Source organism: Capricornis sumatraensis, chromosome 5 (genome assembly GCF_032405125.1).
Source record: "Capricornis sumatraensis isolate serow.1 chromosome 5, serow.2, whole genome shotgun sequence".
Taxonomy (NCBI): domain Eukaryota; kingdom Metazoa; phylum Chordata; class Mammalia; order Artiodactyla; family Bovidae; genus Capricornis; species Capricornis sumatraensis.
The window spans coordinates 20767290-20788887 of record NC_091073.1 but is presented as its reverse complement, the minus strand read 5'-3'; the positions used below and the strand labels follow the sequence as shown (position 1 = coordinate 20788887).

At 35.7% G+C, this 21598-nt stretch overlaps 1 protein-coding gene across 1 annotated transcript in view; it reads right to left on the bottom strand.

Moving 5' to 3' along the window:
• GLCCI1 (glucocorticoid induced 1) overlaps positions 1-21598 on the bottom strand; it is a 104511-nt gene that overhangs the window by 61035 nt on the left and 21878 nt on the right. The window contains exon 2 of the mRNA XM_068973059.1: positions 13788-13939. Coding sequence (XP_068829160.1) covers positions 13788-13939 — 152 coding nt within the window. The remainder of the gene's footprint in view (positions 1-13787; positions 13940-21598) is intronic.

The window sequence follows — 21598 nt, the reverse complement described above, 5'->3', positions numbered from 1 at the left end:
TAATGAGAAGGGAAGTAGGAGTTTCTGTAGCAATAAAAGTCTACTCTCCCATACTTGGACTTACAAATCTGAAATACCATTTCTTACTTGTAAGACTGCACAGTAGAAAACAACAGCTACTTCTGACTGAATGAATCCTGACCTACCAGGAACTGCTTACTGAGTCTGAGTCTGAGCATGCCATGAGTTAGTTGCATCATTTCTATGCCACTTCTGACCAGTCCAGGCTTAATGTTCATAACTGCACAATTATTGACACTAGTAATACTGTCTACTCAATTCAGTATTATTATATTTAAAGAATAAAATGCTATAGATTCCAATACAAAGACAGGTAACGTTTATCAGCATCTACTATGTCCTACTTACTGTGCTTTACCATTAGGTACTAGTGTTACCCCCAAAAGCTTTAAGAATTTCAACAGCATAAAAACTTATTTTCACTTGGTTTTCACTAATGTTTCCTACCAATGTAGGAAACATGATGTATTTTATGCTAATCATTTATTCAAAAATTTATACCAAGTTATTAACAACTTGAAAGGCATACTGCTTTCCCATACTACATACACCCTTAACTATGACCCAGTTCTTAAATTCTTAACTCTTAATATCTCCAATAAATGTCTTTCTAATATCATAGGATTTTTGATAGAAAACTGATAGATTTTAGGATATGAAAAATTGAGAAACAATGTACCAGGCAACAAAGGACAAGAAGACAGTCTAAGAAGGTTGTTTCAAATAAATACGACCTATTTCACATCTTTTCCTAGAGCTAGTTTAGGGGTAAAGGGAAGGGAGGAGATAAAGGAAAACAGGTTGATCTGTTAACTGTTAAACATTTCTGGTAATGGGAAGAGACTGGTGCACAGGCAACAGGAGTATGGGGAAGGCCTCTGCTATTTACCTTCTACTTTTGATTTAAATGGATACATTATTAAAAATTAATACGGAGAACTTGGAGTTTCTGTTAATTTTAGTGGTAGTAGTTGAAATTGATGAGTAAAATAGTAAATATTGTTCAGTAAAATAGTAAATGTTGTATTTTAGCTATGTATTTAAATTTTTCATCAGTACATCTGAGTATATTTCTTTGGCAACCAAAAATATTACTCCCTCAACTAGGAACATGACTCCTATCATGTGGACAGTTCAACACTAGGATTAGAAAAATCGTCTTTTAATTACCTAATGGCTGAAAGAAAAAGTAATGGAGATCCTAAACAAGACAGAATCTTTATAAACTTACTCAAGTGCCAGTTGGGGACCAGCTTCATAAAACTTAACAATTTAGGTCCCTGGAATGCAATCTAACAGGCCAAGATCTTTAGACTTGCTTCCATTTCAAGAAAAGCTTCCCCTGTTCAAAACTGTTCCAACAACTACCGCTTCTTAAACAAACTTCAACAGCAAGCTCTTCAGCAAGGGCACAGGAAACCCAAAGAGCTGTACAAAGTATGACTTTTGGTCAGGAAATGAGCTTCTGATCAGAGTGGTAAAACTGAAAGTTCTCTTTTATATCTATTACTATTTGAAGTGAATCACCTACTCCTTTGATTAAAGTCCTCTCCACCCAAACTCCTTTTGTGAAGGGAAGAAAAGGTTAGACTGTTTTAAATGTGTATTTTCAATAGCAAAGAATTAATATATTTTAGTTGAGTTGTTGACTTTATCATACGTTGGCTCGAGTCAACAGTAAGTACCTACTCCAGATCTGTTTCTTAAAAATAAGTATAAAAAGGATTTTTAGTGAAAGACACTGGCATAAGACCATGAAACTCCATACACTCAATGAAATGAAGAAAAATAAATTAAAAGTTTATCTTGTGTACCTTTTGGGCATGTTTAAATGTTGCACACTGTAAAATTTGAAAATCAATTAAAAACAATAAAATATCAAAGAGAAACATCAATCTGGAGAAAAGAAAGAAATATGCAGAATTTCATTTAAAAATCTAACCATTCCATTTCTTACCCTTCAAAGAATATAAGAGATAAATGGGAAGTTCTGAAATCTTCCTCTGATACCAACTTTGCAGAGAAGATGTATAAGGGGGATAGACCAGCATTCAAAGAGGAAGGATTCAGACAGAAGGAAAAGCTACTCACACCTCAACTGGCCATCAGACGTTTAAAAACCATCAGGCTAAAAAAAAAAGTCAGGCTTACCATGTCATTTTTCCCTAACAAAGAGATACATGGCAGATGACTCAAAAAATATATATAAATGGCTCAAAGATAATTATTTCCAGCAACAAGCAAGATTTATCAGAACAGAAAGACAAATGACAAAAACACTGAAAGAAAAACCATGGAAAACAGGTGGGAAAAAAGGAGGAAGAAATTGCTATTGGAAGTTCCCCTTTCCAGTTGTGAAATAAGAGTGCCACGGCCAATATCCAAACATCCACCTATTTTTTTTTCTCTGCCAATAAATGTAAGTAATGTGAAATGCAGGCTGGATGACTCACAAGCTGGAATCAAGATTGCCGGGAGAAATATCAACAACCTCAGATATGCAGATGATACCACTCTAATGGCAGAAAGCAAAGAGGAACTAAAGATGACGGTGAAAGAGGAGAGTGAAAGCTGGCTTAAAACTCAATATTCAAAAAATGAAAATCAGGTATCTGGTCCCATCACTTGATGGCAAATAGATGGTGAAAAAGTAGAAACAGTGACAGATTTTATTTTCTTGGGCTCCAAAATCAATGCAGACATTGGCTGCAGCCACAAAATTAAAAGACGCTTGCTTCTTGGAAGAAAAGCTATGACAAACCTAGGCAGCATATTAAAAAGGAGAGACATCACTTTGCTGACAAGGGTGCATACAGTTAAAGCTATGGTTTTTCCAGTAGTCATGTATGGATGTGAGAGTTGGACTATAAAGAAGGCTGAGCACCAAAGAATTGATGCTTTCGAATTGTGGTGTTGGAGAAGAAGACTCTTGAGAGTCCCCTGGACTGCAAGGAGGTCAAACCAGTCAATCCTAAAAGATATCAACCCCGAATACTCATGGGAAGGACTAAAGCTGAAGCTCCAATACTTTGGCCACCTGACACCAAGAGCGGACTCACTGGAAAAGATCCTGATGCTGGGAAGGACTGAGGGCAAGAGGAGCAGAGGATAAGATGGTTGGATGGTATCACTGTCTCAATGTACATGAGCCTGAGCGAACCCTGGGAGACAGTGAAGAACAGGGAAGCCTGGTGTCCTGCAGTTCATGGGGTTGCAAAGAGTTGGATATGACTTAGCAACTGAACAACAATACTGACTTATTGACACTTAATATACCAGTCATTATACTTAGCATTTTAAATTCATTAACCCAAATTAACCCTTACAACAATCCTGTGAGGTAGAATACTCCATTAATAAATGAGGAAACAGGCAAAGTGGTGATCTGCCCAAAATTACAAAGCTAAAATGCTAGAGCCAAGATTCAAAACCAAGCTATTTGGTCATAGTACTCTGTGACAACCTAGATGGGTGGGATGTGGTGGGGGGGAGGTTCAAGAGGGAGGAAACATATGTATACCTATGGCTGATTCATGTGGATGTACGACAGAAACCAACACAATATTGTAAAGCAATTGTTATTGTTCAGTTGCCGCGTCCTGTCTAACTCTTTATGACCCCACGGACTGCAGCATGCCAGGCTTCCTATTGCCATCTCCTTCATGTCCATTGAATCAGTGACGTCATCCAACCATCTTATCCTCTGTCATCCTCTTATCCCTCTTTTTTTGTATTTTTGTCAATTTTATTTTCAATTGTAAAGCAGTTATCCTCCAATTAAAAATAAAATTAAAAAATACACAAAAAAGACAATTCCAACTGTAAGTTTTAACAACAACAACAAAAAACCAAGCCATCTGGTTCCCAAACCACAGCTCCTGGCCAATGAAAATGAGTTTACAATGTTAATTTATATCATAAAAAGGTTATATTCAGGGGAAAATATTAATCAAGACATTTGACTATTCAGTAACAATAAACAGTATCAACCATAAGAAAGACATAAGGATATACATCTTTAAAATATCTGTATTATCATCTAAATACAAGGCAATGACCACTGGAAACAGAAATCAACAAAAATTTTAACAACATCCAGCTCATGATAAAACAGACGGACATAAAGGGGGCTATATGGAAACTAATATAATTAATATGGCTGAATTAATATGTAATGAGGGATTTCCAGGTGGCACTTGGTGCTAAAGAACTCTCCTGCCAATGCAGGAGATGTAAGAGTCATGGGTTCAATCCCTGGGTCAGAAGGATCTCCCGGTGGAGTGCATGGCAACCCACCTCAGTATTCTTGCCTGGACAATCCCATGGACAGAGGAGCCTATAGTACATAGGGCTGCAAAGAGTCAGACACAACTGAAGCAACTTAGCACTCATGCCAATATGTTATGAATTCTTTATCTAAAAGTAAAGACTGTATCCTCATTTTCAAATACAGAGAAGTAAGAAAAAATAAATCATATATTAAGCTACAAGGAAAATCAATGAAGTTTCCAAAAACCTATTAGTCTATACTATAATGCAATAAAACTAGAAATTGAATTTTTATTAGGAAAAGAAACTTTAACCATTTGGAAGTTTAAAACAAAGCAAACAAAAACTCTCTTATTTTAAACAGAGTATCAAAACTGAAATTGCATAATCTCTTGAAAATACAAATAATGGAAACATATGAGCCAAAATTGAGCTCAGAAGGTAAATCTTGGCATAAAATGCATAAAACACGTACATTACTAAACAGTAAGTATCATGAATAAAAAAATTAAGGATTAATCTTCAGAATCCAGAAAAAGAGCACTGCATATGCCAGGAAGGCAGAAGAAAGGCAAAAACAGATCAAAGACAGAGGGCAAGGAACTCGAAAAAAGAAAAACAGGAAAATAAATTCAACACCTTAAAAAATTTAATATATAACCTAGTAAATTTAATTACTCGAACTCAAATATATACAATATTAAAAATGAGAACAGAAAAATAACTGCAGATAAACAAAAAGTTGAAAGAATTATAGAAAAGTACTTTGTGAAACTCTGAAAATACACTTGAAATTTTGGATGAACTAGATTATATTCTAGGAAAACAAATGAAAAAATTGAACAAAAGAGACAGAAATCAAAAGAAACTAACAGCCATGGAATAAACTGAGATTTACTAAAGAGCTATAATCCAAACACATACTAATCTGCTTCATAGGGGAAATTCTTTCAGATCCAAGTAACAGATAACAGAGACGAAATTTACACCATGCCAGAACAGAGGAAGGAAATCTCGCAAAATCTTTTTTATGAAGCAAATATAACACAGAAATCTAAGGATTACACTATAGAAAGAAAAACTTTCAGACCTCATTTCTCAATACTGAAACAAATATAGTTAAATATTAAACACTTCAGTTGCTACTATATATTTTAAACAACTCCATAAATGAATAGTATTCATTTCAGAAGTGTAACTATGATCAATTAAGTATTTAAAAACTCACCAGATTATAGGTTATGAGTTAAAACAACCTTCATTTCAAAGATGAAATGGCATTTCACACCTAATGAATCATTTTTGATTTAAAGAAAACAATTAGTAACATATGCATGTATGTTTGATGTTAGTCTTGTCAAAGTGAATGCTCTAGCTTTCTTTTAAATTGAGGTATAACTGACATATGACATTTTATTAGTTTTGGGTATACAACATAATTCAATATTTGTATATATACAAATATTTGCTGAATGATCACCACAACAGTCTAGTGAAATCTGCCACCATACATAGTTACAAAAAGCTTTTTCCTTGTGATGAGACCTTTTAAGATTTTCTTTCTTAGCAACTTTCAAATATGCAATGCAGTATTATCAAGTATACATACCATGCTGTGAATTATATCCCCATGACTTTAGTACTAGAAGTTTGTGCTTTTTGACTCCCTTCACCCATTTTAACTACCCCGCTATGGTGTTTCCTGTGGTCATGTATGGATGTGAGAGTTGGACTGTGAAGAAAGCTAAGCGCCGAAGAATTGATGCTTTTGAACTGTGATGTTGAAGAAGACTCTTGAGAGTCCCTTGGACTGCAAGGACTTCCAACCAGTCCCTTCTGAAGGAGATCAGCCCTGGGATTTCTTTGGAAGGACTGATGCTGAAGCTGAAACTCCAGTACTTTGGCCACCTCATGCAAAGAGTTGACTCATTGGAAAAGACCCTGATGCTGGGAGGGATTGGGGGCAGGAGAAGGGGACGACCGAGGATGAGATGGCTGGATGGCATCAGGGACTCGATGGACGTGAGTCTGAGTGAACTCCGGGAGTTGGTGATGGACAGGGAGGCCTGGTGTGCTGCGATTCATGGGGTCGCAAAGAGTCGGACACAACTGAGTGACTGAACTGAATTGAACCCCCTCCACCCTGGCAACTACCATCTGTTCTCTGTATCTAGGAGATGGTAGATTTTTGTTTTTGATTCCATGTATGAGTGATAAGATATGGTATTTGTCTTTATCTGACTTATTTCACTTAGTATAATACCCTCAAGGTCCATCCATGATGTCACAAACGGCAAGATTTCCTTCTTTTTATGGCTGAATAATAGTATTTTTTATCTATTCATTTTCTTGATAAATTCATCTATCAACAGACAGTTAGACTGCATCCCTATCTTGGTTAAGTAATTCCATAATGAACATGAGGGTGCCTATGCTTTTTTCAAGCTAATATTTTCTTTTGGATAAATGCCCAGAAATTGAACTGCTAAATCATATAGTAGTTCTATTTTTAAATTTTTTAAGGAACCGCTATGCTGTTTTCTGTAGTAACTGCACCAATTTACATTCTTACAAACAGGACAAGAATTCCCTTTTCCAACAAAAAACAAAAAACAACAAAAAAAAAAGAATTCCCTTTTCTCCACATTCTCACCAACACTTGTTATCTCTTGTGTTTTTGATAATATTTTCTTCAAGTATGAGGTGATAGTTCATCGTGTATTTGATTTGCATTTCCCTGATGATTAGTGATATTGAGCGTCTGGTAGCCATCTGTATGTCTTTGAAAGAATGTCTATTCAGGTCTTCTGCCCGTTTTTTTAAATTGTTTTGCTATTGAGTTGTCTGAGTTCTTTATATATCTTGGATACAAACCCTTTATAGGATATATAATTTGCAAATATTTTTTCCCATTATAGTTGTTCAGTTGCTAAATTGTGTCCAACTCTTCGTGACCAGGCTTCCCATTTAGTACGTTGCCTTATATTTTGTCTATGGCCTCCTTTGATGTGCAGAAGCTTTTTAGTTTGATGTTGTTCTGCTTGTTTATTTTTTCTTGTATTGTCTTCACTTTAAGTTTTAAATCCAAAAAAAATCATCACCAAGACTCATATCAAGGAGCTTACCACTACGTTTTCTTTTAGGATTTCAATGATTTTGGATCTTATATTCAAATCCTTAATCTTTTTTTTTTAACTTTGTTGAATATCATCAATTATTGGGTCTTTTACTTTCTTGAACTAGTTGCTTGAATCTAAGACACAGAGGAAAAAAACTCCAAATGATGCTTTTGAAAAACAGGTCTTACATTTTTTTAATTGAAGTACAGTTTGATTTAGAATATTGCATTAGTTTCACGTGTGCAGCAAAGTGATCCATACACACATACATACATAAATGTTCTTTTTCCGATTCTTTCCCATTATAGGTTATTACAGCATATTGAATATAGTTCCCTATGGTACACAGTAAAACCGTGTTTATCTATTTTATATATAGTAGTTTGTATCTGTTAATCCCAAGGTCCTAATTTCTCTCTCTCCCCCTTTCCTCTTTTGTAATCACTAGTTTGTTTTCTATGTCTTCGAGTCAGCTTCTGTTTTGTAAGTTCATTCGTATCATTTTTTTAGATTCTACATAAGTGGTATCATAGTATTTGTCTTTTATCAGACTCACTTTACTTAGTATGATAATTTCTATGTATATCCATACTGCTACAGATGAAAATATTTAATTCTTCTTTATGGCTAAGTAATATTCCATTATATAACATATAGCACATCTTCTTCATCTGTTGACAGCCACAGGTTGCTCCATGTTTTGGCTCTTGTAAACAGTGCTGCTATGAAATTGGGTGCATGTATCTTTTTAAGAGTTTTTTGTCTTTTCTGGATATATGCTCAGGATTAGGATTGCTGGCTCATATGGTAGCTCTATTTTTAGTTTTTTAAGGAACCTCCATACTGTTTTTCATAGTGGCTGTACTAATTTACATTCCCATTAACAGTGTAAGAGGGTTTCCTTTTCTCCACACCCTCTCCAAGATTTATTATTTGTCGACTTTCTGATGACAGCTTTTCTGACTGGTGTGAAGTGATAACTCATCATAATTTTGACTTGCAATTCTCTAATAATTAGCAATGATTAGCATATTTTCATGTGCCTGTTGCCCATCTGTATGTCTTCTTGGGAGAAAAGTCTAGTTAGCTGTCCTGCCCATTTTTTGATTGAGTTGGTTTTTGATATTAAGCTGTCAGAACTGTTTGTGTATTTTGGAAATTAAGCCCATCTGTGTCAGTTGCATCATCTGCAAATATTTTTTCCCATTCCATAGGTTGTCTTTTCATTTTCTTTATGGTTTCCTTTGCTGTGCAGAACTTGTAAGTTTGATTAGCTCCCATTTGTTTATTTCTGCTTTTGATTCTTTTGCCTTGAGAGAGACTGACCTAAGAAAATGCTGGTAGTATGATCTATATCACAGAATACAGAACAATTCGTGTCACAGAATGTCTGCCTCTGTTCTCTTCCAGGAGTCTTACTCTTTCTTTCTTGTTTGGCCCTGCTGGGTCTTTGTCGCAGCACACGGGCTTTCTCTAGCTGTGGTACACAGGCTAAATTGCCCAGTGGTATGTGGGCTCTTAGTTACTTCATTAAGGAAGGAGCCTCCACAACCCCTGCATTGCAAGGTGGATTCTTAGCCACTGGACCACCAGGGAAGTCCCTCTCCTGGGAGTTTTATGGCATCACATCTTTATTTATGTCTCTAAGCCATTTTAAGTTTATTTTCGTGTATGTTGTAAAGGGGTGTTCCAACTTCATTGATTTATATGTGGCTGGCCAGCTTTCCCACAACCACTTGCTGAAGAGACTGTCTTTTCCCCACTGAATATTCTTGCCTCTTATGTCAAAGATTAACTGACTGTAGGTTTCTGGGTTTATTTCTGGGCTCTCTATTCTGTTCCATTGATACATACACATGTTTTGGGGCCAATATTGCACTCTTTTTATTCCTACAGCATTGCAGTATTGCCTGAAATTTGGGAGGTTATGCATACAGCTTTATTCTTTTTCTTCAGGATTGCTTTGGCAATTCTAAGTCCTTTGTGGTCTCATATAAATTTCAGTATTATTCGTTATAGTTCTGTGAAAAATGTCACGGGTAATTTGACATGGATAACATTAAATCTGTAGATTGCTTTGGGTAGTATGGCCATTTTAACAATATTAATTCTTCCAATCCAAGAACCTGGGATACCTAAACATCTTTTAGATGTCAATATTTATATTCTATATATTAAAGTTAAGTTGTATGTTAGAACGCACAAAGTGTATACTTGTATAAGTTCTAATAAATATAATATATCCACCCTTACAATGAAATCTCTGTCAAGATATACAACAATTCTACTGTCCCATAAAGTTCCCTCATTTGGGGCCTTGATTTGAACACAAGATTTGTCTCTAAAGTCCATAGTCTTTTTCACACTATGCAACTTCTTTTAAAAGGGCCCAATGTGTAAATGTATTAAACAAATACAAAAATAAAATAAAATAAATAAAACAAAAATAAAATAAAATAAAAATTCTATTTCTAACCATCAATTAAGGTAGCTGAAATATGGAAAAATGAAAAGTGGAAAATACTTGAGATTCCCTCCACTAAAGTCAGACAGCCTAGGTATTTAATATCTGTAGCAAACGGACTGCACCACTTTCTCTTTACTAATTTCCACTAAATAAATAAAAATAATCTTCTTCCTTCGTCAAGAGTTAAAGAATTAACCAAGGAAGGATGAATGTGACAATAATAACCATCTCCTATGTTCATCTCTTATATCTTCAATTAAACTAAAAATGCTTCAGGGAAAGACCATTTCTTATACATGTGAGGCAAGCACTACACACTTTAGTGATTACTATGGAAGGCAGTGAGGAACTGGAAAAAACATAAAACCTTTGGAGTCAGCCAAATCTGGATTCAAATCTCTTCATATTTATTAGCTATATAACAACGTACAAGTTACTCAACTTCTCTAAGCCTCAGAACATCACATATAAAGCGAGGCCTGTATTTTGCCTTCCTATCAATGTCTGGCTTCTCAAATAGACAATCTACATGAAGACCCAGGCGAGTAAGGCCCTACCTTGGACCTCAAGCTTTTGGGGGAACTGCTGTGGCCCTCTTACAGCCATGCCTCTTCCCAAAGGGTGAAGAGACTCTGGGGCCAGAAGGGCATACACATCATGAGCCCACACCTCTGCCATCAACTTTGCTCTGGATAACCTAGACTCATGAGTTCGTTGTTCAAACCACACCAGATCTGATTCCCAGGGTCTACAAAGGCCTACTCCTGGTCTCACTCTCTGAGAAAGTATATATGGAGTATGAAGGTGAAGACTAGGCAGTTGACACATATGCATAAAGCCATCCCTCAGAGTATAGAATGGTGTGAGTGACAGGAAGAGTTATGGGTTCAGGCTCAGAGGGTAGGGTGGGCTCAGCATCATGCAGACACATTCTGGCATTCAACTCGGAAGAATCCAGGACTTCATTCAAGCATGAACCTCAAGGTCTACAGGAAGGTTTATACATAAAGAATGAATGGATAAAACAGATTTTATGTAACAGTTTGTTGATTTAATTTAGTATGTATATGGTATGTAGGTGTACATTTTGTATTTGCTCCAGACTCTGCAAATGTTACAAATGGGCCTGTCTGTATCTACCGCTAATAACCTATGTATTGCCGTATTCACTTTCAAGTAGTTAGTCACTCAGTCGTGTCCTACTCTTTGCGGCCCCATGGACATGGCAGATTCTTTACCACTGAGCCACCAGGGAAGCCCATTCACTTTCAAATATTATCCTAAAGTGCCAGCCTGCAATGCAGGAGACCTGGGTTCGATCCCTGGGTTGGGAAGATCCCCTGGAGAAGGAAATGGCAACCTACTCCAGTATTCTTGCCTGGAGAATCCCATGGACAGAGGACCCTGATAGGCTACAGTCCATGGGGTCGCAAAGAGTCAGACAAGACTGAGCTACTTCACTTTCACTTTAGTCATCCAACATTATCGTGAGTTAGGTTTCATTAATCCCACTGCACAGGTAAAGAAACAGATATGGTTAAGAAACCTACCCAGCTCCTTTTTCTGTTATCTCCATATCACTCTCTTCTTAACTCCCAAGTATCCTCCCCTCTTGGCATATTTTCGGTCTTTCACTCTCCAAGACAATAGGCCCCTAATCCCTACATCTAGTGCTTACGTTCTGTGACCTCGCGATAGTACCTAAGACTGTTCATAATCTTTTCTTTATTAAAACAAGTTTCCCTTTGGTGTGTAAGGCTACACTATTTTAGTTTTCTCTAAGCTTTTGCTCTTTTTCTGTTTCCTCTTCTTTCTCAGAATTTTGGTGAAGAATGAGTAAGATAATGTTTTTGGAGAATGTCAGCATAAAGCATATATACTCAATAAAAGATAGGATTTCTTTTTAATATAAAAAGAACACCTACCATTTTTAAGTATAGTGCCAATTACTCTACTAGGTGATACACACACACACACTATTCCATTTATCCTAAAACCCCTAGAAAATTGAAGTTTAGATTGGCTGACAAATTAACCTGATTAGAAACCTGGCTCCAGCATTTTCTAGCTTTATGATACTGAGTAAGTCACTTAACTTCCCTGAATTTCTGTTTCTCCATTGTGTAATTTTATAATGTCCTTATAAATGAATTAAATGAGAATGAAGCACAGATATAAAAACACAAAGTACACGGTAAATAGTCAGTAAATGTTAACTTTCTTCTCGTTGCTACCAGGTGAATACATTAATTTTTTATCCTTCCCTTGTGTGCATTTCTAAAAACTGAGTCCTTGATCTCTTGACTTTCTTTCTTTTTATAGTCTATTCCTATACTCTATCACACTTCAGAGTCCAGCCCCTCCAGAAAGATAGTTTTGAATTATCCATGACCATGTCTAAGTGTCCAGGCCCACATCCCAGGGCCTACTACATCAAACTGCTCTTTTTTTCTCATCAAGAGTGGAAAGCAGAAGACTTGGTGCGGGAGACCTAAAGTATTACACAGACAAACTGAGAGGATGGAGATAAAAAAGCTAATGCCATGGCTGCAAGCTTGCCTGAGAAAATTACAAAACTGGAAAAGGTTTTCATAGATCATGTCCAAAATTTTCTCCTCTTTCCTTCATTCTTCAGACATGAAACTCTAATCCTTCTATTTCCCTCATCCACAAGGCCAAAAATGTTCCCATTCCTCTGAATTCCCTTACATTTCAATGCTCCATTCATCTAATACCTAATTATACTCTGTCTTCTGTTACCAATTTTCTTCCATTTACATCTTATCTTCCCAACTATGCTGTAAGGTCCTTAAGGCCAACAGCCATCTCTCATACTCTTAGTAATTCTTCATAATGCTGATTGACCAATGCTATACAGATATGGTCAGGAATTCAGAAACCATATATTAGGATGTTTTCAGATATTTTCCTGCCATGGAAGGAAAACTTTTCAAATCAAAAGCTTCAGAAATCTTCCACAAATAGGGAAAGTATGACCAAAAATGGGAAAGTGTGACAAACAGAAAATTTTCTATTTCTTTCTCGAGGATTTCAATTTTGGTTTTAAACAGGAAAAAAATCCTTTAACATAAATTTCCTTAGCCATGTATTAATACTTTATAAATTATTTCCAAGAACTGCACAGGTATTCTTCAAAAATTACTTATGCCAGCATACCTCAGAGATACTGCAGGTTCAGTTCCAGACCACCACAATAAAGCAAATCACACAAAATTTTTGGTTTTCAAGTGCATACAAAAATTATGTTTATTCTATTACTATCATCTGTTAAATGTTCAACAGGATTACATCTTAAAAAAACAATGTACATGCTGTAATTAAAAACACTTCATTGCTAAAAAATGCTAACCATCATCTGAACCTTTAGCAAGTCATAATCCTTTTGCAACAGTATCAATAAAGATCACTGATGATGGATCACCATAACACATATAATAATAAAAAAAGTTTGAAACATTGAAAGAATTGACAGAATCTGATAGAGAGACATGAAGTGAACAAATGCTGTTGGAAAAACTGACGCTGACAGCCTTGCTTAGTTGAAGACTGCCGAAAACATTGAATTTGTATTAAAAAAGGCAGTATCTGAGAAGCATAATGAAATATGCCTGTATTTTCTAATATAGTTACTACTCATTATATTAATTTCCGTAGGAAAGCTAATTCTTATAACTGCAAGCCTCAAAAATCACTAACACAGACTGATGTGCTGCTTATTAAATACTAAATAATTCAAAAACCCAGGTGATAAAAGTTTTTAGTTTAAAGTTTATTAAAGATATCGTTTTCTTTGATATATTTAATAATTGGGAAAATTTGATTAAATTACGTTTTTACTGTGATCAAAACAGAAGAACTATAGGGTAATGAAACTGATTCGCTTATTTTACCTGAGTAGCTTTATCTTTCATGCATGAGGGGTAATGAACATGAGGATCCCGTGGCCACTGTCCTGTGAGATAAGGTCCTGTTATGGTATCCAGGGAAGAGGTTCGCCTTATTGTGCTAGAGGTTCGAACTTGCTGAGATTTGGGCCTGTCCACTATAAAAAGTGAAGGAAAAAATACATTAGTCATAAGAATAAAGTAAAACTTAAAATTATTTAAACTTCATAGTTTGTAAAATACCATCCTGCCAATTGTCCCCACAATGTATATTTACCCTAAAAGCCATCCTGTATGAGCTGATGAAATTTATAGACCAAAGGAAAATACATTCACATATTAAATTTTGCATATACTGTCACATCCTACAAAGCTTACTCATTTTAGAGACCTATTCTTAACCCTCTATATCATCTCCACTGCCATTATTTTAATTAAGACTTCATCATGTCTCAACTAAACTGCCAGTTTCCTAACTGCCATCTCTGAATCCACACTAACTTTATCTTACAGGGTCACCTCCCTCCACTGCTAAAAAAAAATTGCCACGGTTTATTCAGTCTTTCACTCAAAGGCCATTATTTTTCACAATTCATCTCCCATATAGCTCAATACTTAATGGCTTGCTACCACCACTCCTCCATAAACCTCTGCTAACTACTAAGAACCATAACAACCTAATAAACTCCAATTTCACAAATGTGAAGTACTCGCTTCTCTGCCTCTATTCTATCATCTCCTGCATCTAAAATATTCCCCTTCTCTGTACACTTGGCAAAAACTTATCTTCAAGACCAGCTCAGGTGTCGCGCTGCCTCTGTGAAACCTTTCTCAATGCCCTTCTTTTCTTCATCTCTGTCCTTCTTAAAGATATACACACCCTCCTCTGCTTGCATAAAGCCCTATATTTGTCGTTCCTTTCTGACCAGAGGGTAAGTTTGGTCCCTACAGATTAAAAAGGAGTCGATACTCAATACTTACAAATAAACTAATTCACAGCTACACGTGCACAAAAAAACATGTATACAGAATCTTATTTTAATTCAGTTTCCTCCTTAATGGATGAAGAATTCAAAGCCCAGAGGGATAAAATTAAATTGTCCAATGAAACAAAACTGCTAATAAGTGACAGAGGTAAAAAGGAACCAAGATCTCCGGACATTCTACACAGTTCGATCAATCTACTATAATGATCTGTTTTACCTCTGCTGAAAACAGAGATGATCATACTGAACTCTATAGTTTTTTTTACAATGAAAATATAAAAAAATGTTCATGTATGCATCTCAAATGTGCATACTATAATAAAGTCCAGTGGATTACAAATATCCAATGCTTAGTCTTATTCAGTTATGTTTCACATCAAAGAAAATGCCTTGCACATTACAGAGGGTCAAGAAACATTTGTTACTGAATATTGTCCTTTATTCTTCTGAAAACAAAACACAAAATTGTTGTCCTTTTTTTAAAAATCAGAAGATGAAAGGAAATGCAGCATACTGTGAGCTGTCACATTATTCACACACAGTCACCCTCAGTTCTGCAGGGGACTGGCTCTTCGTTCAGTCATCGGTCACTCAGTCATGTCCAACTCTTTGCTACGGCATGGACTGCAGCGCGCTTCCCTATCCTTCACCTTCTCCTAGAGCTTGCTCAAACTCATGTCCTTTGAGTCTAGGACTCTCATGAATACCAGACTCTGAGAAAGCTCAAGTCTCTTACAGTTGGTCTTCCACCTCCCTGGGGTCCACCTCGTTGGACACAGAGGGCTGGAGAGCCAAACTGTATCTTAACAACTGCAGTTCTGATTTCTTCTTTGACCCAAGAGTGTTAGAGAAGATCTGGAAATTACCAGATTTCCTACCTATCTTTATTACTTAGCTCTCATTTTATTTTATAATAAGCAAAGTCTAGGATAATCTATTTCTACTGTTTGGAATCACCTGAAATTTTATTTGTGACCAAAAATCATGGTCAATTTTTACAAATATTTCATCAGTCATGGAGAGCATATATCTTCTGTTTTCAGCATACAGTTCTTTTTCTTATATACTGAAATAAAAATACAGAATATAGTAATAAAATAGAACCATGATCTGTTACATATTTAGAGAACTACTCCAAAATTTCTAAACTACTACTGAGATACGAAAATTCTCTGTATCTCTTATAATTTTTATCATTTAAATTTAGTTCTGAGGGCTTCCCTGGTGGTCCAGTGGTTAGCACTCTTGCACTTCCACTGCAGGGCAGGGGTTCAATCCTGGTGGCTGGGGAACTAAGATCCCACAAGCTGCGCTGAGTGGCCAGAAAAAAAATTGTTACAGAAATTTAGTTCTGTATAATTTGGTTACATATTGATCCGTGACATTATTATTATGACTTATATGCTTTACCATTACAGTCTGTTCCATTTATTATTTTTTACTTTTAAACTCTATCAAATTTAATTTTATCACCCCTTGATGCTTTCTTTCTATTATACTGCATCTGGTATGCCTATTCTTTCATTTTCCGTTTCTTTTAATCATGCTATTTAGGTAATACTCTTGTATACTGTATGCAATTAGGCTTTTGAAAAAACTTTATAGTAAGCATTCTTCCTGAAAAATATATGTTCGTCCCACTTATATTTATTGTTATAACAAATCTGATTAAATCTGTAACTCTTTCATGGAACTTTTTCTTCCTCTTAGAATGCTTCCCTGCTATTTGTTTTCTATGACTTATTGTTTACTTCTTTTTCTCCTTTTTATCTCGCCCCCTACCATAAGCAATTCAGAAGACATGCAGACTGTTTGTAGTTCAACTACCAGGAGCTATTTCTATTAATTATTTTTTTAAAATTTGGTTATAAAAGCAATATGTACAAATTTTAGCAACTTTAGGAAGCAGAGAAAGTTAACATCTCATAATCTGACTTATAATGATTTATTTAAAAAATTTTAAAAGTTATATTACGTTCTCTCCACCAAGAAGAAACAAGGGACAAAGACAGATTATCCCTTGCAAAAGAACCATTTTTAGCAATAAAAAAGGCCTACATAAAAGTCAGCTACAACCAGAAAATGGCAAGCCACTATATATGAAAAACTTGTGTCCCAACTTTAAACTACATGTTAGCCTTCTCAGTTATTCAACTGACTGTCCTGGTATCACAGTGTTTGTAAGTAACAATTATTTCACTTAACAATGGCTCAAAGCACAAGAGTAGCGATGCTGGCAACCCGCTACGCTGAAGAGATGCTGAGATGTACTCCCTTGAAGTGAAAATGCGAAAGTTCTCAGCTTAATAAAGGAAGGAAAAAATATTAAATGCTCAGGTTACTAAGATCTATGGTAAGAACAAATCTTTTATCTGTGAAATTGTGAAGAAGGAAAAAGAAATTTGGTTTCTTCTGCCATTCCACCTCAAACTGCCAAAGAGCCATAGTGCGTGATAAATACTTAGTTAAGATGGAAAAGGCATTATATTTGTATGAGGTATTTTGAGAGAGAGACTTTGCTCACATAACCTTTATTACAATATATTTTTAAAAATGTTTAATCTGGCTTCACTGGGTCTTAGCTGTGGCACGTGGGATGTTTGGTATTTGTTGCAGCATGGCAGGATATTTGGTTGCAGCATGTGGGATCTAGTTTCCTGACCAGGGATCGAACCCAGGCCCCTTGCATTGGCCCAATAGGGAAGTCCCCATAACAGTATATTCTTACAACTTTTATTTTATTGTTGTTGTTGTTAATCTCTTAACTGTGCCTAACTTATAAAATAAGCTTTACCATCAGTATTTACGTACAGGAAAAATACAGGATATACAGGATATAACAGTATCTGCAGATTTAGGCTCAACTGGAGGTCCTGATATGTGTCCCCTGTGGATAAGGGGGGCTACTCCATTTATACAGCCAACATAATAAATTCTTTATTTCATGATTACAGCTGTGATTAGAATAAGTATTTAGTTTTGAACTGGGTGATCACAACATTTCTCAACTAATTATTACAAAATTACCTCAAGTAAATCAAACAAGAGGACACCGTATCCACTAGAAACATACATTAGTATACTTAATCTTTAAATTTATAAGCATTTAAATAATAAAATCTAATTAAAATTAACAATAAAATTGCTAAAATAAATATTCTAAAGTATGAAAGAAAATCAATTAAATACTTATTATCATTATTTAAGCTAAACAGGCATCAGAAAAATAGTAACTTCATATGTGGTGAAACCAGGTAATAACCACCACTGATTAAAACTTGATGAATGTCTACTATATGAAAAGTACTGTTCGATGTACCAAGGAGAATGACAAAATAAATTCCATATTCTCCTCAAGGAATTTACATCCTGGTTGAGGGAGATGTAATATGTAGAATTAAGCTCTAATATAAAGTAGTATATTATGGCACATACACACCAGTGCTGGACAAGAAGGCACACAAGGCAAAAAGTAGGCGACAGACAGCTAGAGTGATGTGTTCTAACTACATCAAGGGCAACTGTCAAGGAGTAAGACTCTTAACATGCCACTTGTGGTTCTGTTGCTAACATCTCCTACTTAAATATTTGAGGGTAAAATGCAGAGTAAGTAAATTCAGCAACAAAATGTGATGGCTGGAAAAAATCACATCTGTTTCCAGTACCATCACATTAGGATCAGAAGATGACTACTCATGCAGCATTCTGTAAAATGATGTCCTCATTATAATCCATCTACAGGTTATATTAGGTTTCCCTGGTGACTCAGACAGTAAGGAATCTGCCTGCAGTGCGGGAGACCTGGGTTCAATCCCTGTGTTGGGAAGATCCCCTAGTGAAGGGAATGGCAACCCATTTCAGTACTCTTGCCTGGAGAATCCCATGGACAGAAGAGCCTGATGGGTTGCAAAGAGTTAGACAGACTGAGCGACTAATATACCCAACACACACAGGCTGTACTATCCCTCTCCCCTTATCTTCCCTGAGGATGGAGCAGTGTAGGCTTGGGGTTCCTCTGGCATACCTGCTGAGGACTGTACAAAATAATTATTGCTTTCTAACAGCCAATTGGAAATTTAAGACAATTTGATCATAGTATAATAGGTTTAAAAGCAAGAAGCCATATTAGAAACTCTGAATCCAAATAGCATACAAGGCATTGTTCTAAACAGGGAAAAGACACCTAAAGTCTAACTGCCAGAGAACTGTAATATGATGTTAGATTCATTAGTTAGTTCCTAACTCATTTAAAGGCAATAACTGAAGATTGACTGACTAGTGGCTTTGGAAATCTGATGTATTAAGAAACTAATCTGAAGTAGAAAATTAACAAAGTTAAGTGGAATTTCTACAAATTAAAACAAATTATTGTTAGAAATTTTAAGAACTTTAGCTACACTCTAGTAACATGAAACAAGCCACCACACATTCTAAACCAACCTCACCAGGTGATAAAAAGGATGCAATATTTTTGAGTGCCATAAGGTAGCCATACAGAATGTATACTAATACACATAATAAAAAATGCTCACATGCTTTTCTTAAAACTTTAACACACTCCAACGTTTTCACAGGTTCGGTCTGCGTAAGTAAATAAAAAGTAAAAATTGTTGATTTTCTGAGTTTAGCTCTCAATAAAGATTATAAGCCAAGCTTTCTATTAACACTGATGTTACAAGCAAAGCACATCTAAACTTAAAGAAAGCATTTCAGTGACCACTTGGTTAAACCTTCTGAAAATGAGCTACTGTTCCTTCAACTACTGTTTAAGGACTATAACTCCGTGAAACTTAGCTATTGTCACACCACCACCAAGAATGAACTGCTTCTTACTTTATTCAAAACCCAACATTACAACTGTGAAGAATCCTCAAGTCATACAATTCAGCAGAATGCTTAAGATAACTAACTAACAAGTACCAATTTTTCCAGACCTTTCTACACAGAACTCGTATTAAATAACTAGTTTTACACATATATATCACATTAACAATGTTAGTCAATAGTATCAAAACACAAGTGTGTAAAACCTTTTTATCCTTTAACAGTTATATTCAAGAAGAAGAAGCCATTAAATCCCATAATATGTGTGTGTGCGCGCACACACACACACCTTAAATCACCTAGTACTGAATAGAAAAATGTAAGGCAATCCTTTTAGTTATGCCCAGTGCAACATCTGGGCATGTCTGAGAAGTAACAGCAAGAGCTTTCTAACATAGCATTTCACCTAGAAATCAGATCTTGGGAGATCCCTAGAACATAAAGGTACAAAGCCCTCAGGCACAGGTGAAACTAAGCAACAGATCTCAAAGATGGGAGCCTGAGATGTTGCTTTCTGTCTAAGCATCACCAGGCAGCTTGTTAAAAATGCAGGCTACTGGACCATAGTCCCAGATAGTTGAATGTAGTAATCAGGTGGACCAGGTATCAACATATTTTTTAAACCAAACCAGACTGATTCAAAAGCATCAGCCTTGGGAACCATGGAGGTCCTGAAGCAGTGTTTCTCAAAGTGTTGGACATTTGTTAAATATGCTCATACCAGGCCCAATTTGTCATCAACAATGTGAGACTCTCTGCTAGTAAGACCAGAAAATTCTGAATTTTTAATAAGCATGTGAATCTAATGCTACTGAAAACTTAGGAACTTATGTCTAAAGGATTGGGACTAGATCCTTCAGAGTTACAGCTGCTCAGAAAAAAAAATCATTTTGTTGACTATAAATCTACTCCATTTACAGGTACTGAAAGTCTGAATATAAATCCAGGAAAGTATCCTGCTGCAAAAATAGTCAACCAATTCTTTGAAATCTGCACCTAGCAGCTCACCTTCTAGAATCTAGTAAACTTAAACTTCTAGTCATCTCCTTCAAAAGGTCACTTTCTAAACTGAGTGCCAGTCATGAAAATAAGAACCTTCAAATCTAAACACAGAGCACTCCAGGCAGAATGCTTAGGAACACTAGAAAGATGAGATAACAGACGAAAAGCAATACAGCTTCTTGGGAAAGATTGCCTCCCACCCAAACAGGGCATTTTGCACAGAAATAAAAGTTAACTACAATAAAATTCACTTCCTAAAAAAATACAAGAAATTCTGAAAAAATAAACTAAATAGGTTCCTTTATATAAAGTGAAAGTGCCAAAGAAAAATTAAATATATAAACAAAGTCAAATTTATATTTTAATCATTAACCTGAATAAAGAATTTAAGCCTAACTCTTAAAATATTACAGTATTTTATAGCTAGTTTATTTAAAACCTTTATCTTTTAACAGAAAAGCAGTGAGTTTTTATGATGTGTAAATTAGCTTCTTCATATTATAATTTCAGTCCTCATCACTGAAATCAAAATAACAAAATCACGAAGCAGAGCCTGAATATAAGACATTAAGTTGCTTTTTCTTTAACTTCAAAATAATCTGAAATGATACAGTTCCTAGTGATCAAGAATAACCAAAAAGAGATGCAGGTAGGGAATACTCCTTCTACTGGTTCACTGAGCTTAAGCATGAACTGCTACAGGTCTATTCCATTAACAGAAATTTGCTTCAGTTATTTCTATAATGAGAGCTCTTTCCTTGAAAGTTATAGTTTTAAATTTATTAACACTGTCAAAAAGTGTCTCCTTGACCATACTTTAGTCCAGCTCCTCTGAACTCTTCCCAGTTAGGCCCTAATTTGTAGGTTTCTATGTTTAGCTCTGAATTGTCTGATTTTAGCAAGAATCCTACGATGTCATTTTAACCAGAATCCCCCACCCTCAATATTGATCACCCTCGATATGTGATCAGGTTCCTCATCTTCACCATCTCCCATGTAGAATCT